We start from the raw sequence: 17,273 nt of genomic DNA, 5'->3' as shown, positions 1-17,273 counted from the left end.
GAATTGGCAGTTGTCAGCAACCCTGATGAATAAGCCGCCTCCTCCCCTCCCCGCCCCAAAAAAAAAAAAGGCATGGTACAAATCTGCAGGCTCCCTTAAATGGAACTGGAAGGATCTTAAAAAGTTTGATGTGATTCAGCTGTGTGAACCACCTTGAAGACTCTTTACTATCCTGTGAAGTTGTGTGTTTGCGCACATGCACAGGGCTGCCCAGAAGGGTGGGGGCGAGTAGGGCAATTTGCCCTGGACCCCACAGGGGCCCCCATGAGAGTTTTTTGGGGCCCCTAGAGTGTGGTCCATCACTCGCTTCAGGGTCCCCGGAAGACACTCTCGAGGCCTGGGCCCCGGAGCTTCTTCCGCTCTGGGTGTTCGGCGGCAGGGGGTCCTTCCGCTCCGGGACCCGCCGCTGAAGTTCCCCGAAGACCCGCAGCGGGGGGTCCTTCCACCCCGGGACCCACCACCGAAGTGCTGGGTCTTCAGCAGGGGCCTCCCACCGCCAAAGAACCCAGGCCCCCTGAATCCTCTGGGAAGCCCTGCACATGCATGCTTATTTTGGGGAAAGAGTCAGAGAAAAAGTCTACAATACACGAAAAATATTGAGCCCCCTATCTCATAGAGAAAGAGGTCTTACCAAAGTGACAGCTTTAGTAAAACATATCTTCCTCTGGCTGTGCTGTATCCAGTGCAAATGAAAGAGAAGAGTAGTTAAGAGGAGGACAAGCACCAAATGCACAAGCAAGACTAGAAGTGTATTCAGTCTGTAGGCTTCAGGCTGAGAATGTCTGTCTGCATCATCCAGTGATGAAAATAAAATCTGGTAAGGAGCAAAAGACTCCAGGGGTACACAAACCATTTTGCTCTGTAACCCTGTGACTGCCCTCCCCCGTTCTTGAGACTTTGCTTCAGGTGGGTGAGGAGAGGAGGAAAGGAAATCCCTTAGTTTCATGCTCCTAAACCAAACACTCGCACACATGAATTCCTGGATGGCTTGAGCCATCCATGTAAAGGGCTCTTAACTGGCTGAATTGCTCTCAGGGGAGAATTCTGCTTTTAAAAAAAAAAAAAATTCCTTCTGAAACATATGCAAATTAATTGCTTGAAACAGCAGAAAATGTGGGAGGGCAATGGCTTTAGCATATGCTTTGGTTTGCTAGATTTTTGCACTCATTAGTGGGCTTGCTCAGATCCATAGGTTTTTTGTGTCCATTTTCTTTAAAGGGTGAGTAATGGAATTGAATGATGTATTCAAATTCTGTCTCATTTCTGCCTTCCTCAACTTGCTCACTGACTTTAGAGTAATTCCTTGAATAAACTGTAGTGCAGGCATTTACTGTTTCAGAAATTGCCTCCAGATCAGTACTGTTTTTGGCTTAAGGGCCAAGATCTCTATAAACTCATGCAAATCTTAATGTAAACACTAGGTATGAAGGTTTATGTCTTGTAAGTTGTTGGTTTTAGAAGCAGTGACTGAGCTGCAATATTCAGCCCAAACTTCAAACATTCCTAGTGTGTAGACCCAGGGTTTTGATTCAGATGCATTCCTATTTTCTGTCTGGTGGTGGTGGATGTTGTTTGACAATATATGGAAGAAGGTCTTAATCATGGATAATAAATTCAGAGCTGTCGCTAAACTATTTTATACACTGTTGCCATTGCAGCATTACGGTGTAGTGGTAAATAACTAGCCAAAATCAAGGAGTAAATTCTGCCCTCAGCTTCACCCATGCAGCAAAGGTGATACAAGTGTAATTCAAGGCAGAATTTGGTCCATCATCTTGGATCATTTTGATAGAAGGCATGCAGTGGCCATACACACCAAGACTGAAGAGGCAGGCTCCAGTCAGAATCTCCTTACTTATTTTGTGGGTTGCTGTCTCAACCTCAGCATTGTTTCATGTTGCCTTCCCTCTGTTTTTTATAGCATTCAGTATGATCGCTGCAGATTGTGACTTTGTGTTCCTTAGGGTATGTCTACACTGGGATTATTCCGATTTTACATAAACCGGTTTTGTAAAACAGATTGTATGAAGTCGAGTGCACGCAGCCACACTAAGCACATTAATTCGGCGGTGTGCGTCCATGGTCCGAGGCTAGCGTCGATTTCTGGAGCGTTGCACTGTGGGTAGCTATCCCGTAGCTATCCCATAGTTCCTGCAGTCTCCCCCGCCATTGGAATTCTGGGTTGAGACCCCAATGCATGATGGTGCAAAAACAGTGTCGCGGGTGATTCTGAATAAATGTCATCACTCATTCCTTCCTCCGTGAAAGCAACGATAGACAATCATTTCGTGCCCTTTTTCCCTGGATTGCCCTGGCAGACGCCATAGCACGGCAACCATGGAGCCCATTCAGCTTTTTTTTACTGTCACTGTATGTCTACTGGATATTGCTAACAGATGCGGTACTGCCGCGCTACACAGCAGCATTCATTTGCCTTTGCAAGATAGCAGAGACGGTTATCAGTTGTTCTGTACCGTCTGCCATGCCATTGTAAATTGGCGATGAGATGACGGTTATCAGTCACTTTGTACCCTCTGCTGCTGTCCTGGGTGCCCCTAGCTGAGGTCGGCCGGGGTCGCAAAGACAAAAATGGGAATGACTCCCCAAGTCAATCCCTCCTTTATGGTATCTTAAAATAGAGTCAGTCCTGCCTAGAATGTGGGGCAAGTGTACTAGAGAACCAATGTACTAGAGAGCACAGCCGCTCCTTGTCAGATCCCGCAGAAATGATGAGCTACATGCCATTCTAGGGGGTGCCCCTGCAACAACCCCACCAGTTGCTTCCCTGCTCCTCCAACCCTCCTGGGCTACCGTTGCAGTGTCTCCCCATTTATGTGATGAAGTAATAAAGAATGCAGGAATAAGAAACACTGACTTGTTAATGAGATAAAATGAGGGGGAGGCAGCCTCCAGCTGCTATGATAGTCCAGGCAGTACAGAATCTTTTCTTTACACGTGAAAGGGAGGGGACTGATGGAGCTCAGCCTCCAGTTGCTATGATGAAGACGGTTACCAGCCGTTCTGTACCATCTACTGGGAATGACCGGGAGTCATTCCTATTTTTACCCAGGCGCCCCTGGCCAACCTCACCTGAAGCCAGCCAGGAGCACTCACAGGCTGATGATGACAACGGATAGCAGTCATATTGTACCGTCTGCCACCAGGGAGGGGAGGGGAGGGGAGAGGATACTGCTGTTCACTGCCGCAGCATCGCGTCTACCAGCAGCATGCAGTAGACATAGGGTGACATTGAAAAAAGTCAAAAAACGATGTTTTTCCCTTTTCTTTCACGGGGGGGGGGTAAATTAACGAGCTATACCCTGAACCACCTCGGACAATGTGTTTGACCCTACAGGCATTGGGAGCTCAGCCAAGAATGCAAATGCTTTTCGGAGACTGCTGGGGACTGTGGGATAGCTGGAGTCCTCAGTACACCCTCCCTACCTCCATGAGCGTCCATTTGATTGTTTGGCTTTCCGTTACGCTTGTCACGCAGCACTGTGCTGTGGACTCTGTATCATAACCTGGAGATTTTTTTCAAATGCTTTGGCATTTTGTCTTCTGTAATGAAGCTCTGATAGAACAGATTTGTCTCCCCATATAGCGGTCAGATCCAGTATCTCCAGTACAGTCCATGCTGGAGCTCTTTTTGGATTTGGGACTGCATCGTCACCTGTGCTGATCAGAGCTCCACGCTGGGCAAACAGGAAATTAAATTCAAAAGTTCGCGGGGCTTTTCCTGTCCACCTGGCCACTGCATCAGAGCTCAGATTGCTGTCCAGAGCAGTCACAATGGTGCACTGTGGGATACCGCCTGGAGGCCAACAATGGTGCACTGTGGGATACCGCCTGGAGGCCAATACCATCGATTTGCGGCCACACTAACCCTAATCTGATATGATAATACCGATTTTAGCGCTACTCCTCTCGTCGGGGAGGAGAACAGAAACCGGTTTAAAGAGCCCTTTATATTGATATAAAGGGCCTCGTTGTGTGGACGGGTGCAGCGTTAAATCGGTTTAATGCTGCTAAAATCAGTTTAAACGCGTCGTGTAGACCAGGCCTTAGAAATAATAGTGGTAGAGATGACTTTCTGATTATATCTGCTGCGGATCTTGCTGCATTTTTACTGTCTCTTTCTAAATCACTGTCTAAAATATGTAACAGTGCAATACAAGTCATAGCGCACTTATCATGCAAACCTCCCAGGGGCACCTTAGAATAAAATCAGTAAAATCAAAAAGAAAATCAACTTAGTTCAGCCCTGAGTTGAATTAATTATTTTTTAAAGCAGTATTGAGGCTGGGGTTTTTTATATATATATTTAGCTTCTCCAATTTGGTTCTGTCTGTATCATATTTTTATTCAGTTTGATGCAAACTTGGAGAATATAGTAATAATTATCACACTGAGATGAGTAACATGTTGATAATACCCACCTGTCCAAAAATTAGCTTGTCATTCTCTATGGACCCTTTTATTGACCAGATAATAATCAGCTAGTGATAAACAATAAATTTGTTTATGCTGAAGTAGACGTACTTTGATAACTGGAAAAAAGTCATCAAATTAGCCAATAAAAGCTTTATTTACCATGAAGCGTTTTTTAAATGTCTGTCATTATCATCCTGGTTGCAACACAGTGACCCCGATTATCATGAAGCTGTTTACAAGGTTTAGGTTAATTGGATTTCTTAACTACTTCCTAGAGCTGTGAGGAGCACAAGTACAGTATGATGGAGTTCAAATTTTGTAAACGGGGCTGCATTATACTGAGACAGACTTCCTATAGAAAGAAGTTGCTTTGTTTCATAACCATAGCAGCTGCATAGCAGCTGTGTCTGTGATTTGATATGATATATGTAACACCTCTATTTGTGCAGATGCATATGGCTATAGCTTGCACTGTCACTACACAACTACGATTTGTGTTTTCAGTAAGAGAAGAGGTTTATTTTCAACAAGAGAGACTTTGAAATGTTGTTACTTCAGCTTGATAGCCAATTCATTTGTATTTTCATATGAAGAATCATGAATAAAATAGCTTGTGTGTTGCATGGGTGCCTAAATAAAAGAGACAGGAGGATGTACTTGAGTGAGAACAGGACAGTGCTTTTATGTGCTTTTCTTTCGTCTGCTCAAGACTCCTGCTTGTTCTTAAATAGCACAACATTGCACCCTCCAGGTTCAGTGTGTAACTGCAGTTATGATGATTGATTTGTTCTGTAAGGACTGTGTATTTTTGGTAGAGACTCCTAGATTCTCTTTTAGAATCAGTAACCCTCTTTCTGTTTTGTTTTCAGGCTTCTTTGGGCTCCGAAAAGCTGTTTTCCCTTGCAGCAAATAAAGGTAGGTGCTTCGGAGGAACACTTTCCTTTTCTTATCTTGCTGTAAGAACAAGAAACTCCTTCAGTGTATGAAACCTTAAAAAGAACAGGAGTACTTGTGGCACCTTAGAGACTAACACATTTATTTGAGCATAAGCTTGTGTGTGTAACACGAATTGAATTTAACAGGAAGCCAATGACTTCAATCTTGCCACGTAGCATTGTCAAAAAGAACACCTCATATTGTCACAGGCTTGCAATGGTTATGTTAATTTTCACTGCCACCTTGTATTAGGATGAGGCTGGGTTTTTTTCCCTTCCAGATGGTAGATTTGTAGCAAATGTCTTAACGAGAGAGCTTATTGACAAAGCAGGAATCAACTCTATAGCAGAACTGCCACAAGCAAATCTTCATTTTTAAAAAAAAACTAAGGAATATTTGTGTATCTATATTACTCTCTCAAGGATTCAAATATCTTTTCACCCACCAGCATGCCGAACTTTTATATCTATAGATCTCAATCCTCCAAAGTGAAGTTTAAGGTGCCCAGTATATTGCAGGATTCTAGCCCATAGCTCCCATTAGTATTAATGAGAGTTACCTGTGATACACACTGGGTGTTGCAAAGAGACGTGGCCTGTTCAGATTTCCTTTGGGAGTTGGGTGTATATATATATATTTAAATATACCAAGCCCTCCCTTCAGGATTCAGTCTGCCGGTAATACAAGGCTACTCTGGCTTGTTGCTCAGCTTCCTATGGATAATCTCACTCTTGGCTGAATGCTGTGGACAAAAAATATTAAGGAACAGCCTTGTAGAGAAGAGTGTTGTGTACAATTGAAAGCATTATGCGCTATGAATGGTTCTGCTCTGTCGTGCAAGAAGGCTGACATTATGGCTTTGTATACACTGCCAGTAAGTAACGCTGTTCTGCAGTGTTCCTTCTATTGAACTACAGAATAAAAACCATTTCAGAGCAATAATGACTACTAGGGAGACACAAATGTCCTGAAGGGGGAAAATGAGGCTCATTAATAAGAAATTATAGCATGAAAAGGTTATTTCAAGAGGACCAAGAGAGGACTCGTTTACCTCACTACTGTATAGGAATAGGAGCTAGCCAAGGAAAGGCTTTTTGGTTATTACTTGTTGTGTGTGTCTCAGGCTGGTTCCAGGCACCATTGGGTTGGCCTTTTTAGAGGCTGTAAGTGCCACAAATTCTTTCTTTCCAAGTCCTGCAAACTTTAAATGGTAAATGTGAAAACTGATGGTAAGTGTGTGACATTAGTACATTTGCAGATGTTTTCACAAAATTATGCAGTTTCATCAGGAAAAAAATAACAAAGAACTGCAGGGGGCGGGAGAGGAGGGGAGCGGAGGGAAGGGGGACTGACACTATTTATCATCTGTCCACCCTATTGTGTACCTTAGGTGCCAAACCTTGGTAAGTCCAAATCCTATACAACTCGCTTGCTCTTAAAAACAAAACAAAACTCCAGGAGCATGGGTGAAAATGTGGCCCAGTGATCTAGTTTAGAGGATTACATTCAAGAGTCAGCAGCTTTGTTGGCTCCTGCAGTTATTGAAGTCTGATGGTTTTTTCCCCCTTGATATCTCAGAGCCACTCAGCAACATGAGTTTTCAGATTGCTCTCCATCATGTGCCGGTGGCAGTAAACTTGACAGCATGGAGTCATTTACTCTCTGGTGTTTACATCACTGCAGCTGAAAATTATTACTGTTTATTTTGCCATGGATCCAGATATCACCAGACTTTGGGAAAGTTTCAATCCAGATATGAATTTTGTGACTCATCTTTAGCTTCTACATAGATCTTGGAGTAAACACGTCTACCATGCTGTTTGCCAAAGATTGAGACTGTGTTGGCAGACTCTGCTCAGGGCTACCTTAGGATTGGCATGGCATAGCATAGCAGTTGTATTGCAAGGTCAGGTTGAGTAGCATTGGTTCATCTATATGGAGAAGCTTGAACGGCACTAAATTCTGATGCTGGTTAATTTTACAAGTCCTGCTATGTGATTACAACAGAGTTTTATCTCTCATATATGCAAATTAAAGGCACTGTTAAATGATGAAGCCTTTGTGATGCCATATGGGCAGAGAGAAGGTGACCTTCAAGGACTGACATTTCAAACTCCATTAATAAGATACCAAAATTGACTTAAGTCCTAAGTTTTCAAAGGTGTGAGCAATTGTGCAGGCAAAAGATTAGTTAAAAGTACACTTTCCTGATTTGTACACATATATGGTGCAACGGGTGCACACTTCTCTTGCAGGCGTTCGCATTGTGCCCTTCTTTGAAAATCTGTGCTTCGGTTTGGGGTGGGGGTGGAGGATTGCAAGGGATTACAGGCCCAGCGAAAAGCAAAAATTAAAAATCAAGCTAAGTCACTGAGGGGTGCACTTCAAGCATTGTTTTGCCAAAGCTTGTACTGCTCAGATTATGGGAGAACGCCCTCTTTCTTCAGAACACTTTACGCACTCGCTGCTTGTAAATTCTCAGTAAGGTTTTTATTTTAATATATTATCATTCCATTTTTTCTTCTTGAAGATCACCCAGAATTCTGTAGAGGTTAATTTCTTAGTTAGCAAGTTCTATGTTGTCTGCATTGTTGGCCTTTTTTTACATGATTGTTGTTTTTTGGGGTTGGGGTGTTAAACACAGTAGGCCAGATTCATTCTTGGTGTAACACCATTGACTTCTGAACAATTACATGAAAGATGCATTTGGTGCAGTAAATTTATTAATGTCATTCTAGTTTACCAACAGATTAACAGTGCAATGAAGTATGAAGATGGGCAACTTTTACTTTTCCATGTCTGGAATAGTTTTAAAATGTAACTTTTTACCATGCTGCTTAGGTCTTAGATGCGGAATCTTTTGTTTACTGTTCCCTGTGTTACATTTGTCTTTGCCTCCTTACAACAGAAGGCCATTGCTGCTGTGCCCCTCTTTTGACACAAGTTGATGTGTGACAACAGATGTACTATGTAGCAGTCAGCTTCCCTGGAACCTTTGCCATTATGCAGGGGAGAGGAGGTGTCTTGACCCAAAGTGACCTCAGTGGTCACAGCTGTGAAATAGACCGAATTAGAGGACTTTGAGCTTCCTGGAGAGAGAGAGATTAAACACCCCACACAAGAAAATAGCAATTAACAATAAAAAGCATAGAGGCCCATTTGTTCTGATACCCTGTTCTTTTCATGCACGGTTCTCCCAGCCAGTCACTGGTGGGGGGGAGGGCAGAGGGAGAGCTTGGAGGGACCTGAAAAACGAAAGTGCAGAGGCAGGCTGGATCAAAGCTCCATGCTAGCCAAAGGGATAGGAGAGACTGAGAAGAGGAAAACGAGCAAGAGCTTCTGACACAAATTCAAATTTGTCCGTCAGCCTGCAGCAGGCCAGAGGAACATTTGCCCATTAAACACCCAAAGAGACCTCAGTCTGGCTGGTGTATTGACGTTAGGGGTGTTGAGTTTTTGAAAGCTATTCTGATGCACTCACTGCAGCTACTGATTCACTTTTAGGCAAGTCCCTTCTTCCCATTTCATTGGAGGGAAATGATTATGCCCTATGTTACGTGCAGATATCCTAACTACTACTTGGTGATCCCCAGTGGTGCTAGTCCATGCAGCCAGCCAGCCCTGTGTCGTTTCTTTCAGTGAGATAACCAGTAAGGTGCCAGAGGAACAAGGAGAGCTTTTATTACCAATAAGCCTTGAAACCAAGATCCTAATGCTGAGAAAATTTGTGGAGATCCGAGTTCTCTCTTGAACCCAGCTCCTTCCTCAGCCACCAGGAGTACTGCAGTATGAATGGGCTTTTTAAAATAGATGTTTCTTCAGTGGATTCAATGCTGGTGAAACATTTCAGGTAAATGGTCCTGGTTAGTGAAATCCTCTATCCCCAGAGCAAGTGGAGCATGGACAGCTTCAGTGCAAGTTTCTCCATACTAACCCTTCCCAATGTGCTTCAGTCCTGACCTGGAGCAATAACTTGTAGAAATGAAATGGGAATTCAGTGTCATTGTCCACCGAATCCTTGGCACCTCTTCCAAAGCTTCCAGCAAGGTTGCCAGATGTGGTTTTGTAAGATGACCACCTATTCACTAGGAACCAGACTGAGCGCAGCACCACAACTTTGGACAGGGCCTGGAACAGCCATCAAGGACGATTAGGAAGTCAATATGAGCTGTGGGCACTCAACATCTGCTGGGCTCGGGCCTAAACTTTGAATTAGGCAGGCGATGTTGTCTGACGCATAGAGTACCTGACTGGGAATCCATGTTCCTAAGATCTTTGTCCAGCTGTGCTACATACTTGCTGGGTGATCACTTAACCTCTGTGCCTCAGTCTCCACATCTACAAAATGAGGGATAATACTTGACACTCCAGCTGTTGGTTGGCTTAATTAATTAATGTTTATAAAGTGCTTTGAGATCCTATGTTGAGAGGTTTTATGGAGTAAAGTATGTAAAGCATTGTTCTCACTGTAATAATAAGTGAAAATAGGTTTGGGTTTTTGTTGTTGTTGCTTTTTTCCATTCTTTGCTTACGATACACTCTTACTTTTCATTGAACATATAAGCATAGAGCTCTGAAGTGCTCTCTTTCATCGTGAACTGTACATGTACCCAAAGCTCTAAAGCATACGGTCTGTGTCTTAACCGTTTGACAAGAGGGAGACAGGCTTGCTTGGCATGCAGGCCATAATTGTCAGCCATGGGATGCATCACTACCACCCGCCCCCGTGGATTAATGCAATTTATAACTCTTTGAAGTTTCCTTCTTTTATATTTTGTCCTCTTGACCACAGAAGTGTGCCATGGGCCAGCAAGAGAGATTTGTTGTTAAAAGACAACTCAGAGTCCTGACGAGTGCATCTGAACCAGAAGAAAGAACCCCCTTTCCTCTGAGATCAGTGCTGCATAATATTGTTGCCTTAAGGGGACTGTCTCTCCTTTTTCTCTTCTCTTTTCTTTTCTTGTTTTTTTTTCCTTCTGCACTAAACTGTCACACTAAATCATTTTAAAAGCTAGAAATACAAAATCGCTAGAGTAGAACATGCTGTTAAAAACTGATGCTTATTGCAAGAGGGGGTGGGAACTGGGGTGGGGTGAGGGACAAGGGTTGGAAACAGATGGTTTCTTTACTGAGAGAGTCTGTGTGAGCCAGTGAAGTGGAAACCAGCCCTAGCAGGGCAGCTCTTGAAGTAAGATGCTTTACGCCATTGTGAGGCGTTATCTAATGGATAAGGCACTGAACTGGGACTTGGGAGACCTGGGTTCTGTCCCAGATTTGCCATTGATAATGCTGTGTGACCTTGGACAAGTCACTTCATCTCTTTCTGCTCCCACTTCTTGTTCTGTTTTTGTTGTAAACTCATTGGGACAGAGACGCTCTCTCATTATGTGATTATATAAAGCCTTTCCACTGGGGTCATAATCTCACTTGGCAATCTCTAGGTGCTACTAGGTAATAGTACTAATACACTGTAGAGCTTTTCACCAGAAGATCTTGATGTGATCTGTAGGCATTAAGCAAGTCTCCCAGTACCCTTTTCAGGGAGGTAAGTGGCAGAATCGTGTGTGTGTGTGTGTGTGTGTATGTGTGTAAACTGAGGCCCAGAAAAGTGTAGTAAACTTGTTCATGGTCATACACCAATTCAATGGAAGAGCCAGCAATACAGATACTAAGGGCTCTGCCACTGATTCCTCCAACTTCCTGTTTCCCATTTTGTAATGTACCCAGGCTTTGATGAAATTCCAGAGTCAGCATTTTTTTCTGTGATGCTTGTTAAACCTAGTCCAATGATGTTTGCAGCCCGAATTTAAAGGTGATGATTTAGAGCCACATCTGCGAATGAGAGGCCATGTTAATCACAGGCAAGAAGGGAAATCTTTTAACAGAAGCATTACTAGTAGTATATCACTTAATATGCACTAGATGGTGAGACTGCTCATAAAGCCCCTCCCCACCAGTATTCTCATCTCTTTTGTCACAAATCACATTTGGTGTTTTTTTAAGCCCTAGCTCCTGGAGTCATGTGATTACATGAGACACTGTTTTGATTGTTAAAATTACACCTCTACCCCGATATAACGCTGTCCTTGGGAGCCAAAAAATCTTACTGTGTTATAGGTGAAACCGCGTTATATCGAACTTGCCTTGATCCACCAGAATGTGCAGCCCCGCCCCCCCGGAGCACTGCTTTACTGCATTATATCTGAATTCGTGTTATATCGAGGTAGAGGTGTAGTAAGTTTCTAGCTTGCTTGGTTACAAAAAAAAGTTTGATAACGTGACACTCCACCAACACTCAAAAACCAGACGGCAGTTAAAAAGAACTTCATATGTATTATTTTTAAGCCCATCTCATAATTTTTGAATGCTTTGGGGTGGCAATACTAGACACACAGCAGGATCTGGGATATAATTAGTTCCAGGACCTGAACCATCCATGGCCTCCTGCCTCTTTCCTTCTCTAAAATTTCTAATCTAATCTAACCACTCCTTGGATTAATTAATACATTAGCTATCGGGTAGGGTGACCAGATGTCCCAATTGTATAGGCACAGTCCCTATTTTTGGATCTTTTTCTTGTATAGGCTCCTATTACCCCCCCCACCAATCCCTGTCCCAATGTTTACCCTTGCTGTCTGGTCACCCTACTATTGGGCTTCCTTGAACGTGTATGCATATATCCATATATAATATATAGTGGTCTAGAAAGAAGGAGGACTCTTGTTTTTTCAAAAACCATCTGGGTAACCATGACAATCCCACAGGTCAGAGCTACTTAGTCACATTTTTTGAAAACTGAGTAAGAACAGCAGCCGTTAAGAGTGGGGTTCTACAGGTATCCTTGCATTGCTCAGGCACTGGAAGGCACTCTGCAGTCTCTTTATAACTGAAAATGCATCTGCGTGAGGGTAGGGGGGTATGTAAGGCTTATTTAATAGCTGTCTACACCATATCATCTCTCTATAGTGGGTCCAAGGAAAATGTCACAATAACATGGAAGAGACCATTTTCCAACCGCCACTGTTGAATTAACTTAGTAAAGCTCGACTTACACCAGCCAGAAATGTCATCAGGCGAGTGGGCTACAAAGAAGGGCAATTTATGATTTTAATATAGACAGAAATTTACTGTTTAACACAAGTAGGCAGATTCTGCTAGTACCATTTCTCCCCACTCCCGCCCCTGGTCAGTTAAGACAACCACCTCCACTGTAGTCTGCCAGGATAAAGCTTTCTTTGTGCTGTCAGGCTACAGCCAAGAGGTGAAAAGTTGAATTACAAACATTTCTAGGCCTTCTGGTTGGTGTCATGTGTGTTGTTTTGTTGTTTTAAGGTTATGGGGGTCTGTAGCTGTGTTCCTGTCAGTGGGATTGGAATGAATAGAAGCAATACTGTGAGAGATAAAACGTGTTTAATTATTTATTTGAGTATTACAGACTGAAATTGCTTTTTGATTTAAAGCATACAAGCCATGAATATATTTTTGGAGTAGAGAGAGACACACACACACACACATATACATGCACGCACACACAATTGCCTAGGGTAATGTAAAAGTCTATTTGCTCGACTGCCCTTCCTCCACAGGATTTGTTCATTTCCTTAAATATTTTACATTTTAAATGCAGCTTTGTTAAATATTATGGAGAGCTAACTGCATGCAGTGCCTTACCAAGAAAAATAAAATAAACTAAGTCTTGGATGTATCAATGTTATGAAAAGGATGGTTTATTTTCTTTAATTGTAGTTTTTATTTAAAATAAAAAGAACTTTTAAAAGCAAAGAAAATATAACTGGCATATTCATGCATAAACTGTAGTGATTCACTAGGCACATTTTAACTTTCCGAGTTCACGTAAAAGTAGCTGAAGAGACCATCAGATTATAAATCATACATTTAAAAAAAAATTCCTACTGGTTATTAGTAACACATTACTGAAGCTAAAAGGTTTTTAAAAAAATCAGGTATCCTTTGCATCCTTTCCTCTGTTTGTTTACTTCCTGCATTTCTCTCTGGTGGGGCAATGAAAAAACAAACAGGTCAGTTTCCACTATTGTTCCCAGTTGATTTCTCATTCTGATTCTGATCTATTAATAGGATGCTAATGCTTAAATCCAAGCACCGCCACCCAAATACAATATCCATTTTAATAGTTTTTTTCCTTGATTTTTTTTTTAAACTTTGAAAACACTGTTTGTATTAATTTTGTAAAGCTTTTGTTAACCAGAAAACTAAATGTTGGGTCTAAATCCACCATGCCCCTTTAAATTAACTAGTGCCTAATCAGTGTGAGACTATCTGGAACCAATGTGTGGGGTATGAATGCTTTTGGCCTTCTGAGGAAAGTCCTGATCCAATTCAGATCTGTTCCTAGTAAAATAGTGTCATCCTTCTCTACTGCCTTGATACAATGCATATGCATTCTCTATGCGGGCTGCACCAGGTGTTTGTGATCTTTTTATAGCTCTCTGATGTTCCTTTCTCTGTTCTCCTCCACCCCTATGCTTCATACTTCTATTTGGGAGAAGCAGTTTGACAGGTGACCAATATTAAGCTGTCCTGGGTTGTATAATAGCTCATTAGGGACTCCTGCAGACACAGTAACTGTGTGCTTCATGCAGGTCACTAGCATAGCAGAGGCCAGACCGACAATTGGCAAGTAATTTGACAAGTCAGCAGGAGGGTAAGGAGGTGGGTGCATGGGGAAAGCTGGAACTGACCCTGAGGTCATCCTGCATTTCCCTCTGAGCAATCAATGAAAATGATCAATGAGACCACAGTGTGTTCTTTAATTGCAAATGGATCTGGTTGCTCTTTTGTGCACAAAGCTGGTGTGGTCTGTAATTCCCAGTGAGTCAACGACCTCCAGCAACAGGGTCTTCCGTCATGAGTAGAGAATACCATTAGCAAGCTGCTGCTTTGCCCCTTCCCCCCAGGAGATTTAAGGCCCCCCCTCCTAATCTGGGGAGGCACAGGGCATGAGGTTGGTGAGCAGGATGCTTGCTATCCTGATCAATCTGTGTGGCAAACAGTAACAGTTCATTCTCCACAGCAGTTCTGGAGTTGACATGCTGTATGTTTCGGTAATTGATTTTCATATTAGCTTCATTTGAAATGTGTAAATCTCTGAATCACTAACAGCAGCCTGGCCTGTCCTCTCCCGAGGGAATGAGGCAATATCGAGGAGGCATCCTTCAAGCCTTGAAGGTTCCTGCCACTTTATTTCTCCTTTAAATCATCCTAGACACACGCGCGCACTCTCTCTCTCTCTCTCTCTCTCTCTCTGCCCCACCTCCTGCCCCTTTCTGGTTAACAAGGGCTGGACACTCTTCCCTGCAGAGTCTTTTAATGCTGTTCCTGAGCTGGCCACATGAATTGCATGCAGCACGAGGCCTTCCCTTCCCTCCCCACCACTCAGGGCTCAGACTTTTCCTGTGTACTGTGAGCTACAATCTGTTCTCAGTTACTCCAGTGTAAATCCATAGTAATTCCGTTGACCTTACTTGGATTTATAGGAGCATAGCTGAGACTGGTATTTTATGGGTATGTTTTTGTTTTTGCCCTGTTTTTCCACAATGGCTGTTTTTAAACTTGACTAGTGTTTGTGCTGTTTAGAATTTAACTGTCTATCTCCAACTCCATTCATTTTAATGCACGTGATGTAAAAGTCCTACTGAAGTTAATAGGAATATAAACTTTAGGGTTTTAAAAACTGTCCTGTAGAGCTTATTAGAGAATCATATTCCTGCTACGGGATTCTGTGCCATAAGCTTGTGGAAAGTTTCTCATTTTTCATTCAATTTTAAGGGTTTTTAGACTTATTTTATAGACCCCTTATTATGTTTCTGAAGAAACCTATTGGTTTAATCACTAATAAATTCTATAGGGCTTATCCATAAGGTAATAGTCAGACTTGTGGATCTCTTTCCCCAGTGAAATGGGCATTAACTTTTTGCTCTGTTGAAACGTCTAACAGCAGGGTGAGCTACAAATCGAAGAAAGCTCAGATAGAAAAAGTACATTTACTGGTATTGTTAAATGGCAGGCCCCTCACCATCACAGTCCCTGCATCTTGGTTGGGTTAAAGAAATGTTATTTTTAAAACATCATATCATTACTCCCATTGTTGGTTTTATAACCCCTTTCCCACTCCTCCCTAGCTGTCGGTGCTGAAAGTAATCTGAGGCCATGTCTACATCTAAAATTTTGCAGCGCTGGTTGTTACAGCTGTATTAGTACAGCTGTATAGGGCCAGCGCTGCAGAGTGGCCACACTTACAGCAACCAGCGCTGCAAGTGGTGTTAGATGTGGCCACACTGCAGCGCTGTTGGGCGGCTTCAAGGGGGGTTCGGGGAACGTGAGAACAAACCGGGAAAGGAGACCAGCTTCGCCGCGGTTTGCTCTCGCGTTCCCCGAACCACCCTGCAAACCGCAGGGAAGGAGACCTGCTTGTTCGGGGGTTCGGGGAACGAGAGAGCAAACCGGGAAAGGAGACGAGCTTCGCCGCGGTTTGCTCTCGCGTTCCCCGAACCACCCTGCAAACCGCAGGGAAGGAGACCTGCTTGTTCGGGGGTTCGGGGAACGAGAGAGCAAACCGGGAAAGGAGACGAGCTTCGCCGCGGTTTGCTCTCGCGTTCCCCGAACCACCCTGCAAACCGCAGGGAAGGAGACCTGCTTGCTCGGGGGTTCGGGGAACGAGAGAGCAAACCGGGAAAGGAGACCAGCTTCGCCGCGGTTTGCTCTCGCGTTCCCCGAACCACCCTGCAAACCGCAGGGAAGGAGACCTGCTTGCTCGGGGGTTCGGGGAACAAGAGAGCAAACCGGGGAAGGAGACCAGCTTCGCCGCGGTTTGCTCTCGCGTTCCCGGAACCACCCAGCAAACCGCAGGGAAGGAGACCTGCTTGCTCGGGGTTCGGGGAACGCGAGAGCAAGCCGGGGAAGGAGACCAGCTTGATTACCAGAGGCTTCCTCAGGTATGCTGGGATACCTGCTTATTCCACGGAGGTCAAGAAAAGCACTGGTAAGTGTCTATACTTGATTACCAGCGCTGGATCACCAGCGCTGGATCCTCTACACCCGAGACAAAACGGGAGTACGGCCAGCGCTGCAAACAGGGAGTTGCAGCGCTGGTGGTGCCCTGCAGATGTGTACACCTCCTAAGTTGCAGCGCTGTAACTCCCTCACCAGCGCTGCAACTTTCTGATGTAGACAAGCCCTTAGTTGTAGTATCCGAGGGGTAGCCGTATTAGTCTGGATTGGTAAAAGCAGCAAAGAGTCCTGTGGCACCTTATAGACTAACAAATGTATTGGAGCATGAGCTTTTATGGGTGAAAGCCCACGAAAGCTCATACTCCAATACGTTTGTTAGTCTATAAGGTGCCACCGAACTCTTTTCCGCTTGTTTGTAGTAGTTGCACTCCTGGAATTAAGGGGAGGTTTTCAGCATGGTGAAAAACTGTATTTTAAGATATTGTGTAGTGATAGTTTACATGTTCCAGGACCCCTGAAAACAGCCGGCTCTGCTTGTCTAATCCATCCAGGCATTAATGTTGTAATTTTTATCTAATTAAATGAAAACGTCTTTGTGTATGTAGGCACCTTGCTGCTTGTATCTTTCATGTGCAAGCCCAGAGCCACCCAATGACAGGTGAGTGGGCTGAAAAAGAAGTAAAATTATGTAATTGCCAGTTTCCTTCAGTTTCATTCTCTCTTTCATTTTGCATAAGGAAGGCTATTTAGATCTCAACAAACATGGTTTTGCTGGTAGCCAGACATCCGTGAAACTGCATCTGCTGCTGTAGTCTCTGCTCACTGCGTATGCATCTGTTTGCATTCACTGATGATCCAGTACTGAGGGACTATGCTTCCTGCAGCCTAACAGTGTCTCCTAAAGAGGATGGCTG

At 43.6% G+C, this 17,273-nt stretch overlaps 1 protein-coding gene across 14 annotated transcripts in view; it reads left to right on the top strand.

The window, feature by feature from the left end:
• The window catches only part of FBRSL1 (fibrosin like 1), a 760,769-nt gene that overhangs the window by 680,500 nt on the left and 62,996 nt on the right, over window positions 1-17,273 (top strand). For all 14 annotated transcript variants that reach the window (XM_050924090.1, XM_050924082.1, XM_050924093.1 and 11 more), the window contains one exon: window positions 5,304-5,349. In XM_050924090.1, coding sequence (XP_050780047.1) covers window positions 5,304-5,349 — 46 coding nt within the window. The remainder of the gene's footprint in view (window positions 1-5,303; window positions 5,350-17,273) is intronic.

The sequence above is a fragment of the Gopherus flavomarginatus genome, chromosome 15, assembly GCF_025201925.1.
Source record: "Gopherus flavomarginatus isolate rGopFla2 chromosome 15, rGopFla2.mat.asm, whole genome shotgun sequence".
Classification (NCBI taxonomy): domain Eukaryota; kingdom Metazoa; phylum Chordata; order Testudines; family Testudinidae; genus Gopherus; species Gopherus flavomarginatus.
This window is presented reverse-complemented; position numbering and strand designations above follow the sequence as displayed.